The 18806-nt window shown below is 48.1% G+C and overlaps 1 protein-coding gene and 1 long non-coding RNA gene across 3 annotated transcripts in view; both read left to right on the forward strand.

The window, feature by feature from the left end:
* LOC310832766 overlaps nucleotides 1-18806 on the forward strand; it is a 119214-nt gene that overhangs the window by 6311 nt on the left and 94097 nt on the right. The gene's annotated exons all lie outside the window — the stretch shown is intronic.
* Nucleotides 14307-18806, forward strand: part of LOC310832580 (sphingosine-1-phosphate transporter SPNS2-like) — a gene marked incomplete at its 5' end in the record, with an annotated part of 98597 nt that continues 94097 nt past the window's right edge. For both annotated transcript variants that reach the window (XR_014558339.1, XM_083714590.1), the window contains one exon: nucleotides 14307-14643. Coding sequence is in view for 1 of the 2 variants with exons in the window: in XM_083714590.1 (XP_083570716.1) it covers nucleotides 14307-14643 (337 nt within the window). The remainder of the gene's footprint in view (nucleotides 14644-18806) is intronic.

The following is an 18806-nucleotide window of genomic DNA, read 5'->3' on the forward strand; positions in this document are numbered from 1 at the left end:
TCCCATGTGCCAGTAGGGCTGTCTGCTGCTTCCCCCCCCAAGTTCCTCCAAGTTTGCTCAAATGTTTGCTTGGTGTTTTATTACCATCGTAATGCTCTGAGATGATATGGGGTGGGCGGGTGGCTTCATGATGGACACAAGGGCTAGCCAATCAACACCATGCAAACCCCTGCCTCAAGGAAGGAAGGTGTGGCTTTGTGCAACCAGCACAAAAGTGTTGACCAAAGGGTGCTTCCAGATAGCCTTATTGAGCGTTCATCCTGATTTGCTTTGCAGGGAGACTAGACAGCATTGGCCATTTATTGAACTTTCATTCTGATTCGTTTGCAGGGATGTTAGATGACGTTGTTTCAAAGCCAGGATTATTCCACCCTTCCCATCACTGTCCTTGTTGCAAAGTCTTTGTTCTTTGGGGGAAATTGACTTTGCTGCACCAGACCTGTTCTCCTTTTTATGTTGTGGGCTGCCCTGTGAGAGCCAGCTTGGTGTAGTGGTTAAGAGCAGTAGACTCCTAATCTGGGGAACCGGGTTCGTGTCTCCGCTCCTCCACATGCAGCTGCTGGGTGACCTTGGGCTAGTCACACTTCTCTGAAGTCTCTCAGCCCCACTCACCTCACAGAGTGTTTGTTGTGGGGAGGAAGGGAAAGGAGAATGTTAGCTGCTTTGAGACTCCTTTGGGTAGTGATAAAGCGGGATATCAAATCCAAACTCTTCTTCTTCTTCTTCAGATGAAGGGCGATATACAAATTTAATAAATAGTAATAATAATTTAATCTATAATGATGTAACCTGAATTTGCTGGTGTGTGATTGACTCCCCCCACCAGAAAATAGCTCCTTTTGCTTGTAGAAATGGTGTTCAAGTTCTGAAATGGCTGAGTATCTTCTACTCAAAGTTTTGAGAGAAACTGCTTTAATTAGCTGGTGAGTTATGGCCATCCTCACACAATGTCATCCCACAGATTCCTGTTCTGTTATTTATGCCTGCTTTCCCCCTTTCAGCCAAGTAGACGTTTTTCAATAAGTATCCATTAGCTTAATTAATTTAGTTGCTAAAGGCCCATTGGCAGAAGTGTAAATTGCTTCTCTCTGAGGGAATGTAGCCAGGCCCGTTAGCACGGTACAGATGTTTCCCGCCGGGAAAGGGCCAGGAGTGGCAAAAATACTCTGTTTCATGTCTATCGTTTGGAGTTCGAGCCTGAAAGCCCCTAGAAGAAGGTGCTTATTTATGCTTGGAAATCAAATGATACGGATTCCTTCAAATGTCAGCTCCAAGGATTATCAGATTTAGAGTGGACCAACCCAAAACAAGTACTAGTTTGTGCGTATTTGGGAGCTTACCAACTCTGGAGAAGAGCGTTAGGCTGCATACACAGCATGCATTTAAACCAGCGGTTCTCAACCTGTGGGTCCCCAGATGTTGTTGGACTACAACTCCCATCATCCCTGAGCTCCAGCCTTGCTAGCTAGGGGTGATGGGAGTTGTAGTTCAACAAAAAACGGGGACCCACAGGTTGAGAAAGGCTCATTTAAACCAAGCACACATTCCCTAAAGCAGGAGTAGGCAACCTAAGGCCCGGGGGCCAGATGCAGCCCAATAGCCTTCTCAATCTGGCCCACAGATGGTCCAGGAATCAGCGTGTTTTTACATGAGTAGAATGTGTTCTTTTACTTAAAATGCACCTCTGGGTTATTTGTGGGGCATAGGAATTCGTTCATTCCCCCCCCCCCAAATATAGTCCAGTCCACCACATGTCTGAGGGACGGTGGACCAGCCCACGGCTGAAAAAGGTTGCTGACCCCTGCTCTAAAGAATCATGGGAATTGTAGTTTGTTAGGCTTTCTAGGAACTGTAGCATTGCAAGGGGCAAACAGTTCCTAGGATTCTTTGGAGAAGAGGAATGTGCTTTAATTGTACGTTGTGTATGCTCACTTAATTTCCATTTTTTTAGGCACGGCCTCCTATTGCTCTAAAAGTTCAGCTCAGAGCACAAGCTTCATGCATGTCGATGAATGAGCCTCTGCTGTAGTTGTCTGACTATTCTGACAGTGGAACGGACTCCAATGGGAGGTTGTGCACTCTGCTTCATTGGATCATTTTAAGCAGAGGTTGGATGGTCATCTGTCCCCAATTCTTGGGGTCCCTCCCAACTCTACAATTCTAGGTGGCACAGGAGACAACTCCTAGGGGCTGAGGTCCCTTGGGCCCCCCAATAAAACATTTAAAGGGGCCAGCACCCCCTGTAGTGTGTACAGTGGTATCTCGGGTTACATACGCTTCAGGTTACAGATTCCGCTAACCTGGAAGTAGTACCTCGGGTTAAGAACTTTGCTTCAGGATGAGAATAGAAATCATCCGGCGGCAGCGGGAGGCCCCATTAGCTAAAGTAGTACCTCAGGTTAAGAACAGTTTCAGGTTAAGAACGGACCTCCGGAATGAATTAAGTTCTTAACCCGAGGTACCGCTGTATATATATATATATAAAACATTTTATTAATTTCCCAAAAATAACAAAAATAAACCAATAACAATATTAAAACAAAACAAATTGACTTCCCCGTAGTCCTTTCTTTGGTTCCATTGTTTATCAACATACTGCAAGTCCATTGTAAAGTTATAAACCATCGAAGTACTTATTGTCAATTCAAAATTAAATTGCAAGTAGTCTTAAAACCCTAATGTATTAACCTGAATACATTCCTTCTGAATATATGCAATAAAGTCCTTCCAATCTTTCTCAAATTCGTTATCATCTCTTCCTCTTAGTTTCATTGTCAGTTTTGCCATTTCAGCATATTCCATTAATTTAACTTGCCAAAATTATTTAACTAGGACACCTTCTTCCTTCCAATGTTGTGCTAATAATGTTCGTGCAGCCGTAGTTGCATATATAAATAAATTCTTTAGTGATCTTCCATTCAAATAGTGTATTTTGATCAGTTATGCGGGGCGGAGCTTACCTAGCCCCCTCCCCTATATTTTATTCAAGTTGGCCCCCTTGGAAGAAGGCCTGAACTGAGAGAAAGTAAGCAGCCCACGGTCACACAGTCTGCTTCCAGGGAACCTGTTGTCACTCTGCCTTGCTGCAAATGTTTGAGGAGGGTCTCGACACAACAGTCTGCTGGTTGAATGAAGGCAGACCTTTCTCTGACCCAGTGTGACAACTCTTACGCTTCCACAGGAGAGGGGATCATAGCGTGTGGGTCTGTGTATTGCAGGTCAGAGAGGCTCTTGAAGCAAGCAAAATCACATCGGAGCAATGCTAGCAAGCCGGTTCTCACTCTGCTATGACATTTGGCGCAGGGATGTCAAAGCATCACCATGCGTCAGCTGGAGGGCATAGAGACAGGGGATGCTTCAAACCACCAAGGAACTCTGTATGAACTCCTGGAGTATGGGGGACGCATACAAAATTTCACCAAGACCTGCCAGAAAAATATCTGGAATACCTAGCAAAACTGGAGTTATACTTCATACAAGGGCGGACTTAATCTTTCATAATGTGTGGTGCCCCCAAATTGTTGTTGTTGTTTAGTCGTGTCCGACTCTTCGTGACCACCTGGACCAGAGCACGCCAGGCACTCCTGTCTTCCACTGCCTCCTGCAGTTTGGTCAAACTCATGTTCATAGCTTCAAGAACACTGTCCACCCATCTCATTCTCTGTCGTCCCCTTCTCCTTGTGCCTTCCATCTTTCCCAGCATCAGGGTCTTTTCCAGGGAGTCTTCTCTTCTCATGAGGTGGCCAAAGTATTGGAGCCTTAGCTTCAGGATCTGTCCTTCCAGTGAGCACTCAGGGCTGATTTCCTTAAAAATGGATACGTTTGATCTTCTTGCAGTCCATGGGAATCTCAAGAGTCTCCTCCAGCACCAGAATTCAAAAGCATCAATTCTTCGGTGATCAGCCTTCTTTATGGTCCAGCTCTCACTTCCATACATCACTACTGGGAAAACCATAGCTTTAACTATACGGACCTTTGTTGGCAAGGTGATGTCTCTGCTTTTTAGGATGCTGTCTAGTGCCCCCAAATGGATCTTCTCAATTATGGATCTTTTGTCCCTCTCGGCTCGCCAAGGGAACCGCCCTAAATGCAATGTGCTTGATAACCAAATAATGCTAATATTCTTCACTTGCTGCCAGGCGAGTCTTCCTAGGAAGAGCATTCTGCAAACGGGGAGCCACTGCAGAAAAGGCCCGTTCTCGTGTTGCCGCCATCTGGACCCCGAAGAAGGGTCTCAGATGATGACTGCAGAGTCCAGGGAGGTTCATATGGAGAGAAGCGGTCCTTGATGTATTGCAATGTTAAGTTTAAGGATGGTGGACCAACATGACCCTACAGGCCAAAGAGGAAGGCCCTGTAGGTCAGAGGTTCTCCAGCACTAGGGACTCAGTGGCTGGGCGATTGTGACTTGGGCATCAGTGAACTGAGTCCCCTGACACCACAGCATTGAACCCGTGCCAGAAGTCAAACTCAGCCTGCCATGATTGGCAGCAAAGAGGAGGAAGGAGCTTGAAGGATGGAGGGAGCAGCTCCGTGGAGAATCCCACAGCAACAGAAGAGAAGCTGGAAGATCTCCAACCTACGTCATTTGCTAAAGAGAGAGAAAAATCACACATATGGCAGAATTCACACTCCTGCATTCGGCTGCCTGCCCCTTCTTTAGTTTGTTGGGGAGGGGAGAGGCTCTCCTTTTCCCTGGCTGTGATTTTCGCTCTTTCTTGGTTCTATTTTCACCTCGGTAATAAAGTGCATTAAAAATAACACCTAGCAAATGAGGTCTGCAGTCAGGGACCTAACTGAATGCTGCAGTAATTCATGGTTTTTTGTGTGTGCCATTCATAAACTCCTCGCCGTGATGCAACACAGACACTTGCCACCACGAGTTTCTCTCTCTGAATCACCTGAGACAAAAGCAGGAAATGGAAAAGGCTCCACCTTTTGCATCCAGGAGAATTCAGCGGGGAGAAGGCTGCATCTTGAGGCTCTGGTAGGGTGACCGTCCCCTTTCTTGGAAGATACGTCCTGGACACCAAGTCCTGCATGACTGGGAAACGTTCAGGTGGGGCAGCCTCCCACTGTGGGCCAGAGAAATTCCTTCTGCTGCTATTGCAACTGCAACGTGCGCAGCCGTTTACAGATAAATGAAGTTGTGTCCCTGCCCTGAGGATCTTACAGTTAGACATGAGACCCCCCCCCCAGGGTTGGAGTCAACACATGACATCCTCAGGCATCTATGGGTTGTGCCCAATGAAGCTCTACTCAGAGGAGACCCATTGAAATTCACAAACCTAGTCATGCCCATTAAGTCCAATGGGTCTACTCTAAGTAGGACTAGCATTGGATACAACCCTATACTGAAACTTGCCCTGTTGCCTGCCCTGTGTGGCATCAGCTCTCCAGGGTTTCAGCCAGCTGACAGTGCTACCTGGTGTGGGAATGTTGAGGATAGTAGGAGTGGATATATATTGATGAAATATTATCCTTCCTGACTCATGCTAGTGAGCTAGTAGCAGAGCACATTCCATTCTACATAGCATGAAGCTAGTTGATAGTTTCGTTAGAATCATTTGAGTTAAGCAATCCAGTCTGGCTTGTCCAGATTGGATTGTTCCTGGTAAATCCCCTCTTAAAACAATAACAACACAACAGTCTTCTTTTAGAAAGCAATGGTAAGGTTTACTTACATTAAGTTCACAGTATAATCCTGAAGGCGGGCTTTAGCTTTCAGTTACAGTTACAGAGTTACAGTTACGTCCTCTTGTGAGGGATGAGCCCATGTGCTGCTGGCTGAGATCCAGCACACAGCAAAAGCACCGAGAAGAGATGGGATCAAGAGAGTCAAGAGGAAGGTGCCTGAATGTCTGGCCCCTTTATAGGGTCTGCCAGGGTCACGCCCATCTACCTGGTCACACACAGGGGGAGGAAGCACCAGACCAGGTGTGACAGCAAGTCCTCCTGGCTAGAGCAACATTCTCCTGTGAGTCCACTCTGGGCAAACAGGAAATGTAGTAAAGGGTTACAGACGCTTCAGGTTACATACGCTTCAGGTTACAGACTCCGCTAACCCAGAAATAGTACCTTGGGTTAAGAACTTTGCTTCCGGCTGAGAGCAGAAATTGCGCGGCTGTGGCAGTAGCGGGAGGCCCCATTAGCCAAAGTGGTACCTCAGGTTAAGAACAGTTTCAGGTTAAGAATGGACCTCCATAATGAATGAAGTTTTTAACCCCAGGTACCACTGTATTTGACTGCTTTTGTGATTCGAACCACCAACCTTCTGATTGGCAAGTCCTAGGCTCTGATTTAACCCACAGCACCACCCTTGCAGTGGGTGTGGGAGTTATTTTTTCAAAAACACATATTTTTACCATTTTGTCACCCCCCTCAGTGATGACACCTGGGGCGGCCCACACCCACCGCACCCCCCTTCCTACACCACTGTGCAGAAGCCCCTGGCCCTTCACTTGCCTGACCTGTCTCTTCTTCTGAGCCACCCTATGTTCCACCCTCCAGCTCTCAAGCTCCCCCTGCCTCTGATTCTTGCCTCCTGGATGGAACTGTTCCCCACAAATTGCTGCCCCTCCTCCTGAGTCAGACTCCAGCCCCCCTGCCCCTGGGGCACATTCATCTCTGTGTCCTGCCAGTTCTGGACATCTACCTCCCTGAATTTGCCTATTCCTCTTTTAAAGTCATCCAGATTGGTGGCCCTCACTGCCTCCTGTCAGAGTAAGTTCCATAGCTTAGCCATTACCCCTGAAATTTCTATGTTTGCATGTATATGCATTAATTAGCATATTCAACATTATTATTATATTTGTACATCACCCTATACCTGTAGGTCTCAAGGCTGTTCATAACACAAAGTTACAATATACAAAGCAAAAACAAATAATCAAAACAATTAACATTACTAAACAATACACTCCTCAACAAAAAACCCCTGAACCAGCTGTTCTCAACCTGTGGGTCCCCAGATGTTGTTGGACTACAACTCCCATCATCCCTGAGCCCTGGCCTCGCTAGCTAGGGGTGATGGGAGTTGTAGTTCATCAACATCTGGGGATCCACAGGTTGAGAAAGGCTGCCCTAAACAATACTCCAGCCTGCAAATACAAATACAAGAATCCAAATTATAACATATAACATTTGTCAACAATTTTAAACAACCCATTCCTCCAAATAAAATAGCACCCTTCCAAGTTAAAACCCCATCCCTGTTAAAGCAATAATTTTAACACAAGGGGGCTGGCCCATGTCTTTGTCCCTCCCCCTCTCTTAAGCACATGTCCCAAAAAGTCTGTCCAGAATTTCCCAAGCTCACACACTGCTCAAACATGCCTTTATTTTCAATCTTTTCCAAACTGAAAGCAAAAAAAAAAAAAAAAACCCTCCACCCTATTCTAAACCTGGCAATGACTCCTTTATAAATCTGGGCTCATGTTTCCCACGGCAAAGAGGTTCTTGGTTTTATGAGCTTCTTTCTGAAACGCCGGTTATGGGACTTTGCTGCAAAGCTTTTCCAAACCAAAGGAATTGACTGAGCACTGCCAAGCTGTTAAAACATTTTATTTTTTTGGTGATTTTTTTTTTTAAATACAAAACATCAGCCCGCAGGACTTTCAATCAAATAGAGTAGCCTGCCCTTGGAAGCCACAGGGACATTCCAAGGTTTTTCCTCTAACCGCTGGCTGTAGCCTTAGCATTTAGGGCATTTTCTAGCAAGTTGGCCTCCTTAGCTCTCCGGGAAGCGGATGATTCGCTGCAATTTCCAGAGCTTCCTTTCATAAGCTTACCTTCCCCACATCTGAGCATTGTGGGAGTCAACAGAACTGAAGAACATTGGCCGGCGCTGAGTTGAGCAAAGGTCTCTTCGCCTCCCTCCGCCCATTTCAGCGAGCTTCTGTAGACAGGCGCTTAGGTCCCATCCGCACGGCACATTTAAAGCAGTATCAAACCACTTAAGAAGTCACGTCCTTCCCCAACATGTAGAAGGGATGTTGCTCTGAGGGAGTAGCAATCTTGGAGATAGCATCTGCACCATCCATTTAAAGCACTACAATACTGCTTTAAACAGCCATGGCTTCCCACCCACCCCCAAAGTTCTGGGAGCTGTAGTTTGTTACGGATGCTGAAAGTTGTTAGGAAGTCCCTGTTCTCCTCACAGAGGTACAATTCCATACCCTCCGATTGTTCCTATTTTCCAGGGACAGTCCTGGATTTACAGAAGCCGTCCTGGTTTCTGATTTGATCCCGGAATGCCCCGATTTTCCATAGGATGACCCTATTTCCATCAGAGAAATGTTGGAGGGTATGGAATAGGAAGCTGGAACTCAGTTCCGGCATCTCTCAGGTGGGCGCCATTGGCATTCAAAGAAAATGAGGGAGGTGTTCGTGGTGAGTTCTGGCACCTCTTTTGCTTGAAAAATAGCACTGGTCATGCCCATATGTTTATTGGAGAAATGTTGGAGGCTATGGATAGGATGTCCCTATTTTCATTGGACAAATGTTGGAGGGTATGCAACTCCCATAGTTCCCTGGGGAAAGGGCTTGCTGGGAACTGTAGTTCTGTGAGGGGAGCAGGGGGCCTACTAACAACTCTCAGCACTCTCAACCGACTACAGTTCCCAGGATTCTTTGGGGGAAGCCATGACTGTTTAAAGTGGCATGATGGTGCTTAAAATGGATGGGCCTTCCACCATGATGGATTCTGCCTTCAGGACAAGAGGCAGAATGCATCTGAATGCAGTGGGAAAGGACAATCATTCTCATGTTCTGCTTGTGGGCATGCCATAGGGCAGAGGCGGGGAACCAACCTCAGGCTGGGGTCTGAACAGGGCCCTCCCCAGGCCACACAGTCTCCGTCCAGGCCATGTCCCCTGATAGGGATGAGGTCGACTCGTTCTGCAAAATGGTTCATAAAAACTTACCAGTTTGCCAAAATAAGCTACTTGGCTTCAATTCTTCAAAGAACTATTTGTAAGTCCACTAGTACTTTGTGTCCACTAGTACTTTATGTGCGACGTGGGTGGCGCTGTGGGTTAAACCACAGAGCCTAGGACTTGCGGATCAGAAGGTCGGCGGTTCAAATCCCCGCGACAGGGTGAGCTCCCATTGCTCGGTCCCTGCTCCTGCCAACCTAGCGGTTGGAAAGCACATCAAAGTGCAAGTAGATAAATAGGTACCGCTCTGGCGGGAAGGTAAATGGCGTTTCCATGCGCTGCTCTGGTTTTCCAGAAGCGGCTTAGTCGTGCTGGCCACATGACCCGGAAGCTGTCTGTGGAAAAACACCAGCTCCCTCGGCCAGTAAAGTGAGATGATCACCGCAACCTTAGAGTCGGTCACGAGTGGACCTAATGGTCAGGGGTCCCTTTACCTTTACCTAGTACTTTTGTGCCTCCCCGGGGTATTCAAATTCATTTTGAGGTGGGTGCAATGTGACATCATCACAACACAACATCAAGTTTAAGTTACTTGCCACAGAAAGATTGGGAAAAGCCATCAGTGGCTATACTCTGCCCTCACGGTCTGGTATGCTTTGGAATACCAGTTGCTGGAACCCGCAGGAGGGGAGAAGGGTCTTGTGTTCAAGTCCTGATTGCGGGCCTCCCTTAGGCATTTGGCTGGCTACTGTGAGAACAGGATGGTAGACAAGGTGGACTGATCCTGCACGCTCGTCTTAAGTTATTTCTGCATGAGATTCCTAAACGGTAGTTTACCAGACCTCCAAGAAATTGGCAGCTGTTTGAAGAGGTGGAATGCTCTGGGTTGTAGTTAAAATACACGCTGTCCCTCTTGGGAAATCTTAAGCCATCAGCATTTTGAAGGCGAGCCGCCCTGTTTTCTTTCCAGGCAGAAGTGGTGTGTGTGTGCGCGCGCGCACACTCATGTGCCAAGATGTGGTTCAGAGGAGAGCACAGTCTCTGCTGAGAACTGCAGGGAGACCGCAAAAGTAATTTCACTTGGAACATGGATATCCTGCTGGGGACAGGGATTTTTTCATAGAAACATCAAATCAACCCATGGTGACCAATGATAGCTTGGTGAATTTCAGTATGCTAGTCCAGAAGGAAACGTTATTTGTTTGCTGGTGGGGTGGCAGTTTTTTACAGATGGCAATTTAGGTCCAGTAAGGAGTGGGGCTGGCTTGAGAGTATCAGTATGGAAATGGTTAGTAAAAGGTAAAGGTAAAGGTAACCATTAGGTCCAGTCGTGGCCGACTCTGGGGTTGCGGCGCTCATCTCGCTTTATTGGCCAAGGGAGCCGGTGTACAGCTTCCGGGTCATGTGGCCAGCATGACTAAGCCGCTTATGGCGAACCAGAGCAGCGCACGGAAACACCATTTACCTTCCCGCTGGAGCGGTACCTATTTATCTACTTGCACCTTGATGTGCTTTCAAACCGCTAGGTTGGCAGGAGCTGGGACAGAGCAGTGGGAGCTCACCCTATCGTGGGGATTCGAACCGCCGACCTTCTGATCGGCAAGTCCTAGGCTCTGTGGTTTAACCCACAGCGCCACCCGCATCCCTTTGGAAATGGTTAGTACTCGGCCACAATTCCCTGATCTGTGAAAGGAGTACAATGATGAAAATGCTGTGCATGGACACACAACTCCAGGGAAGTAGATTCTGGACCACAAAAACTTCTGTCTTCCAAGTGGGTTCAAGCGGTTTTGCCTTTGCCGTACCACCTTTCCCTGGGGAAACCTGCTCATTGGTGCTAAATTGGAACGAACAGCAATCTGCAGAAAACCCAATGGCTATTTGTCCCGATTCTGGTCTAAACTACAGGTTTTCCCCAAGGAAAGTAGTGGGGCAAACAGAAGTGAAGTTGAGCCCCAAGTGCCAGTCTTCAGAGCAGCCTCCCCCAACCTGGCGCCCCGAATTCCAGATGTTTTGAACTATAACTCCCACCAGCCCCAGCTAGCAATGAATGTATCTGTTTTAGTTTCTCTCGGTACCTTGTTTTTCCCATTTTAAGTAGAGTTTGCCTTTATTTTCTCATCAGTTTTTTTATAAAGTCCTCGGTAAATTTTATCCACATTATAGTGTGCACTTTTAATATGCAATTTTGTCAAATATGGAAATGTGTTTTGTCTAATACATACACACACAGCTCTACAGCTTCCAGCGAATGGTGAGTACATAGCTTTTTAACCTTGCTTTTTACACCTGCGACGTGTGTTTTCAGGACCCACCCTACTCTGGTGACAGAGATCTGCTTTAACTGTTCTTCATACTGAATTATAAATAGCTGGTGAATAAATATAATAATATAAATATTATTCTTGATAATTAATAATATTAATGTTTGCAAGCAACCTCCCCTAATAGACTACTTTTTTTGGCATGCTATTTTCACTAATATATGCATTTTTGGCTCACCTCCCCCAAAATATGTATTTTCGTACATCGCATTGCAAGTGGAAATTGTGAAGGATAACTGTGTTTCGGGGCACATCTTGCTTTGGGAATTAGGTTTGTATTAAAATGAGAACCGGACTGAATTTCATCCCTATTCCTAGCCATTAGCCACAATGACTATGCTGGCTAGGGTAGATGGGAGCCTGAGGATGCTTTAGGGTGGCAGAGAAGCCTCTGTTGCTTTTTTGCTGCGACAAACTAAGTAAGACAGCAGGCCCTCTGAGGTTGTAAATTAGATAATGTGGATGCTGCTCAGGCAACGCTTTGCTCCTTTGATCTCAGTTTCTATTTTAACACTCGCCTTGCAGTTACCTCACTTATTGTGTTTCTCTGCGCCCGTTCTTTTGGCTAAAACAAATAAAACTGAAGCGGACTTTGAAATCACTATCAATATCACCACCACTTATGTCCCCACTGTGGAAGGACGTGTGGATCCAGAATTGGCCTCCACAGGCACTTATGGAGTCACTGTTAAGATCATGTTCATGGAAGACAATCTTACTCGGCTACAAGTGGTCGCCAGAGACGAAGAAGACATGTTAGAAAGGTGAAAAATCTACAAAATGAAGCATAAGAAGAAGCTGGGTGGTGAGGTGTTTAGAAAGTGGGGAGGGTAAGGATAACTTCAGCTCTCGATTACAGAAATCTAATAATCCCTGGTCATTTGACAATTAGCCAAACTGGCAGAGGCTGATGGGAGTTGGAGTCCAACAGCATCTGAAGGGTCACAGGATCCCCATTCCAGGTATAGACAATACAGTGGTACCTCGGGTTACAGATGCTTCAGGTTACAGACTCCCCAAACCCAGAAATAGTACCTCGGGTTAAGCACTTTGCTTCAGGATGAGAACAGAAATCGTGTGGTGGCAGGGCAGCACAGCAGCAGTGGGAGGCCCCATTAGCTAAAGTAGTGCTTCAGGTGAAGAACAGTTTCAGGTTAAGAACAGACCTCCAGAACAAATTAAGTTCTTAACCTGAGGTACCACTGTATATACCTGCCAATGGGGTGTATGGGGTGTTAGGGAGGGGTAGTAATTCTGGTGGGGGATACATGGTGCTCCCTCTGGGGTAGTTTGTCCATCTTTGGTCCCCACCGAATACTCAACTCTTACCTGCAGCTCCTGGCAGGTGGTAGTGTGTGACAGCGGCTACACTCTGAAAAACAGCTTCAACTCGCCGGCTGAACCAGGTGAGGGTAGCCAATGGGTCTCAAACCCTCAGTGAGTTAGGGGCTTCCCCTACATGCAAAGACAGTCTCCTATGCATTGAGCAGAGGAGACCAATGGTCAAGAAGGTGGTTTCTGCACATGCTGTAGAGGAAAAGTGGGGCAGATGGGGCTTGTCAACCTGTGAAGGTAGCCCATCTAGGAGAAGGCAAACTCTGATCCTAAACCTCCACTGCCTTGTGGGATATCTTTGTGGGAAGGAAAGGCTGAAGAATAAACCCTATACAAATCTGGAGTGTAGTCCCTAAAACAACTGGATGGCATGTTGTACGCCTCCTTCCAGCAACTCCTGCAGCCAAGCTGGTGCCAAATCTGCTTTCCTTTGGACCACACCAGCGAGGCCAAGAGGGGGTCCAGGACCTCCAGACACACTGCTCAGACTTGTGCTCTGGGGAGGTCAGTTCAGTGCTATAAAAACAGTGGCTTGACTTCACTTCCCAAGGCACCCTCTGTTGTCTCTCGAGACAGGCATGGATGCCAACAACGTGTCAATCATCAGATGGCCACGGATTATAGGCGGGCTCCTGTGTTCCTTGAGACTGTGTGGGGCTCTAAAGGGGAAGTGCTTGAAATAAACAAACACTAGCGGTGTAGTGACATATTTGCCCCATTGCACATGCCTTTAGTCATGCTATTTGTGATGTGGGAAAACATGATTAAGATTGTGTGTGGATATTATATATAAATATAGATAGATAGTTTTTGTGTGTGTGTATAATTGGTTTTACGAAATATGCGATAAATCATTGTTGAAAACGTGAAAGTACAAAAGCATACATTTATTTATATTTTTTTAAGATGCCACAGGGCGGAGTGATTCAGATCCAAACCACAGTGCTGGGGAAGGTTTTTAACCCCGACCCCGGGTCTTTTCTACTTATGTACAGAAAACATTTCCAGCTTGTGTTCCTCCAGGGCAAGCAGTGGGGGAATGAATAGCCAAAGTGGCTCTGAGGGCTATAATCCATAGCCAATGTCGGACTTTTCGGGGGAGCCAACCCCATGGAACCAACTGACGTTTATTTCTAAGTAAACACGAAATAGTTACCGTATTGGGGGCCAGCGCCCTTATCCTGCTCAACTTTCTTCAGAAGCAAGTTCCCCTCTCGAATGCTAGGTTGAGTCTCTTCATCAGCCCCTCCAGGTAACTCTATGGCCACATCGCCTACCTGAAACCCCCTAAGAGCCGCTGCCATATTGCCCCGACGGACCCAAGGCCTGACTCTGCATAAGGCAGCTTCAGCCTAGCGTGCCTGAAGAAGAACCAGAGGCTAAAATCCGTCCATTGCCCCCACTGTGCGCCATGGCTGATTTCTAACTGGGTGGAAGCCCGTCGAGGAACGTAGCTGGGCAGTTTTACGCCACCGGACTTGGGTACGCGTCTCCTCGGGAGTAAGTCCCACCGACTTGAGGAAGGGGCAAGTCAGAAGTGGCCCCCGCCACAGAGCGCGAGGGACAGAGCGCGCGCGTATCTGCGATCCTCCGCCCGGCTGCCCTTTGCGCGCCGTCGGGCAGGGGCGGAGGATCGGTGGGCGGAGCCGAGGCGGCGCAGCCAATCCTGGCGGCCGGGCGGGGCCGGTGGAAGATGCGGCGCTGCTGGCGCTGAGCTGCGGCCGGCCGGGCGGCAGGTGCGCGTCTAGTGGCAGCGCGGCCGCGGCGGCTCATGATGTGCCTGGAGAGCGACGGCTCGTCGAGCGGCGGCCCGCCGGGCTGCAGCGGGCGCCTCCGGGTCTCGGCCGCGGCCGGCGCGGGCGACGACGACGAGGAGGACGACGGAGGAGGAGGAGGAGGAAGCAGCGGCGACCGCGGCTGCTGCGGGCGGAGCGGCGAGGTGCAGACCCTGTCGGGCGCCGTCCACGCGCCCCCGGGCGGCGCCGACAAGGCAGCGGCGGCGGCCGCGGGCGCCGCACCTCCCAGCCTGGGCAGAGCGCGCGTGGCGGCCGCCGCCATCCTCAGCGTGGGGAACGTCCTCAACTACCTGGACAGGTACACCGTGGCAGGTGAGGCGGCGCTTCGGGAGATCCCTGGCAGGCGGGCCGAGAAGGGGCTCTCTGCCCCCGAGGGGGGAAAACCCACGCGCGCTCCCCCTTCTCCCTTCATTCATTCATTCATTCTCTCTCTCCATCTGATCTTTTCCTTCGGTCGCTTTCTCTCTCTTTTGACTCCCTCCTCCCCTGTTCTCATTTCTTCTTTTCCCATTTATTCGCCTTCTTTCCTTCCCTGTTTCTCCATCCTGCGCTTCCCTCCCCCCACGCCCTCTTTCTTATTTCCCTCCTCGTCTAATTTTTCTCCTTCCCTTTTTCTTCCGTTTATATCCTTTTCTTCCTCCTGTTTCCCCCATTCATTCGCTTCCTCTTCCCTCTCTCTCTTTTCCCCCTCCCTCCCCATCTCCAGCCTTTCTCTTCTTCCTCTGTTCTTCTCCCTTTCCTCTTTCCTATTCCCCTCGTCTCCCCGTCTCTCTTTTCCCCATCCTCTTCCCCATCCGTCCCCAGCGATCTGCTCGCCCTCCTTCTTCCATCTGCGCTCCTCTCTCTCTCTCTCTCTCTCTCTGCCGCATGCTGTTTAGCTGTCCTATTGAAATAAAAGCAGCTCTCTGGTTTGCCATGGGGATGTGCATACAAAAGGCTGAGCAGAGCTGCGGGGCGGGAGGTGAGGGGCGCCCACCGCTAGGCACCTTGGAAAAGCAGGGCTCCTCTCCTGGATTTGGGTATGCTGGAGGTGGCCGGTGCCATTGGCATGGATGGATAGATGGATGGATGTTTTGGTCCGCATCTCTCCGCTGCAAACATGCTTCGCATACCCAGAAGGAATCCATTGTGGTGGTTAGACAGCCTTCGCTGTTTTCGTGTGAGAATTTGAAGCCTTTCTCTTAATTCCAGGCAGGTCAGCTGGAGGTGGTTTCAGAGCCAGGCTTATCTCTCTGTGTGTCATTTAAAAATGATAAAGAATTTAAAACTACTCAGGTCAAAAGAAGCCCACGCTAGACGACCCACACTCTCTCCCCCCACCCATGTTTACGATGGCTGAATTGCAGCGCTTTGGGTTTTAATAAATAAATAAATCGGGCCCCGTGCAACGTAATTAACTAAACACTCCTTGTGTGGAGGCTTGCGGCATTGTCTTCCGCTCTGTCTTTTAATTGTGCTCCCCAGTAAACGAAGGAAGGTTCTGTTGTCCCTTCCCCTGTTGAGTTTTGCGAAAAAATAAGTCGTTTGGGGTCCCAGCTCAGAGATGTTTGCTTCCCAGCCCTGATGGGGCACCCGAAAGTAACTCCTCCTCTGTGTTTGCACATCCCAGATCCCTGACACTGTGGGGTGTGTGAGTGTGATAGAGAGAGAGAGAGAGAGGGCTGTGAGGGAAATATGGGATGCCTCTCTGCATTCTGCATGGATGACAGGTACAGCTGTTAGACCTGAGATAAGATGTACTTTGAAAATGAATTGGGTCGGAAGGATAGGTATTTTCCAGTTAGTTTAAAATTATTGCTCTCTGTGTGTGTACTGCCCAAGCAAGTCATTGTGCGTGCTTGTGTGTGTATAATATATCCTGGATTTTCTGGAGCACAAGAAGAGGGCAATCTTGGCTTCTGTTTCAACACTGCTCTTTGCAGCAGCACATGGAGAGATTTGTAGGGGAGCTTTCTTCTTCTGGGTGAGAAAATGGGCTATGATTTCTCTCCCCCCCCCCCTTTTTTTTTTTTTTGCCTGGAGGGGAAAACATGCTGGAAGGGGAACTGGCAGCCAGCAAGAATGAGCTGCTGTGTGTTTTCCCTTGAAATGCTGAACGCTTTGAAAATGCTGCATTTCCAACAGACACAAGTACTGTCCTCAGCTGTGCAAGGTGCCATGGCTCAGAATTCAATGCCTCTTTCTTGGAACCAGTTCAGCAGGCAGAACTGATGGTTCTCAGGCTTGTTCCATTTTGTAGCATATTTTCCTACCTTGCAGGTCTGTTGTGCCTGGGGTGAAACGGGACAAGGGAAGCTTGAGTTTCTCCCCGTGCATGTAAACAATGGTTGTCTGCCTTTGAATTCTGCCTTTTTTCCAGGGACCCGGAAAACATATTTAATCATCACGACAACCCTCTGAGGTAGCTTAAACTAAGATGTAGCAACTAGCTGCAGGACATTCATGGTTCATCAGAGAAATTTGAATCTGCGCTTCCCATATCCAAAGCCAGTGCTGGCTACTATGCTATATTGCCTCTGTAATCATGTTTAGATAGTGCTTATATAAGGCCACAGAGTGTCTTCTGATTGGGAAAGAGAATATGGGGAGGCAGTTTATAATTCCTGCTGGGAACTGCTACACTCTCAAATAGGGATGGAAGGACCTGACATTGTCATTGTTCTCAGTTTCTTATTTCTTTCCTGGTCTTAAATTCAATCCTCCACATTTCTGCAGCAATTAATGCTTAAAAAAAAGAACATTCATGAACATTCTTCAGCAGTTTGATTTCCCGCCCTAATAAGCACACATTTGTATGTAGATATTGTTGGACTACAATTCCCATCATCCCTGATCACTGGTGCTGGTAGCTACAGATGATGGGAGTTGTAGTCCAACAACATCTAGGGGCCCAAGTTTGAGAAAGGCTGGACTAGGACCTGGGAGACCAGGGTTCCAACGCCTATTCAGCCACAAAGCCCACAGAGGGAACCACTTTATACTGGGTTGGACTGTTTGTCCCTACAGCCTAGTGCTGTTGGCTCTGACTGGCAGCAGCTCTCCAAAGTCTCTGCTAGACTTTCCCTTCACTTCCTCACAATCCTCCTTAACTGGAGATGTCAGGTATTGAACCTGCAAAGCACGCACTCTGCTACTGAGCCACGTTCTCTCCATTCTTTATGTGGGCAGGTTCAGAAAGCCCCTTACTGTGTTTGAAATTGGACCCATTTTCTCTACAGAGCTAGCAAGGGGTTCAGATTAGCCACTGCAGTGTGTGGTGGGGGCCGCTGGCTACAGGCAAACTCTCCTGAACACAAGTGGTGCTTCCATGGAGTATACACAACAGGGCGAGGCTTTTTAAAAATGTATTTTATTTGCCAGTTTCCCAGAAGCACTTTTCCAGCCACGGGGAGAAATGAGAGGTGGTGTTTTGGAGACAGTGGGGGCTTTCGTTTGCCATATTTTTTTTGGGGGGGGACAAAGCTGTTGAGGGTAGGTTTTTTTAAAATGAAATTCACCAAAATCTACACTTCCGACATGGGCTGCCATTCATATTCCCGGATATGTCAGCTACAAAAGAGGGCCAAATGCCATCTGTGTCCAGGAAATTCCAGATGTATGGCAACCCTACTTATGCTGAGAAGGAAGCAGCAGGGCTCTGTGTTTGAGCAATGCATGCAGATATTCCCAATTTCAATCCCCAACAACTCCAGGTAGGTTTAGGAATGTGGATCCTGGAAATCCACTGCCTGTCAGTGTTGAGACCGTACTGATGGCCCAGTGGCATGGCTCTGTATGTCCTATGTCCTATGGCTCCTATGTCGCTGTGACCACCTCAGGGTGTTTGACAAGACAAAGAGAAGCCTGACTGTTGGATCATTGGACCAATTTCTAGGCCAAATTCTAGGCCCATCTAGGCCCCATTCATACCATATGATACCTCTCCAAGCAACCATGGATTCACCCAAGGAATGCTGGGAGTTGTGGTTTCTTGAGGGCCATGAGCGTAGTTTTCTCTCCCATGTAGCTGCAATTCCCAGAGCGGTTTAACAACAATCCCTCTCAGTGCCCATAACAAACCATAGCTCCCTTGATTTTTTGGGGGAAAGCCACAGCTTTCCAAAGTGGTATCGTAATGCTCAAAACGTATGGTGTGAACATGCTCACAGTCTAGCATCTTTTCCTCACAGTGACCCACAAGATGCCTGTGTGGAGTCTGCAATTCGTATAGACCTGACTTTTGGGTGGCTGAGGGGAAGGCTCCTAATTTTTTGACGGTTGTCTGTTTTCCTTAATCATTCCTAGGGTAAGGCCCTTTCGAACTGGCTTACGTAAACAGCTGTAAAATGCAATATGACATTTCAGTGAAAACCAAACTGCGGAAAAACAGCTCGCAGGCCGGCAGTGACACGCTATTATTGTGAGAAATGGTGTCAGGGACAGCCGGAGTTGTTGGGGGTGGGGGGAGAGGAAGAAGAGGGAGGGAACTTCCTCCT

Source organism: Podarcis gaigeae, assembly GCF_964106915.1.
Source record: "Podarcis gaigeae genome assembly, chromosome: 15".
Taxonomy (NCBI): domain Eukaryota; kingdom Metazoa; phylum Chordata; class Lepidosauria; order Squamata; family Lacertidae; genus Podarcis; species Podarcis gaigeae.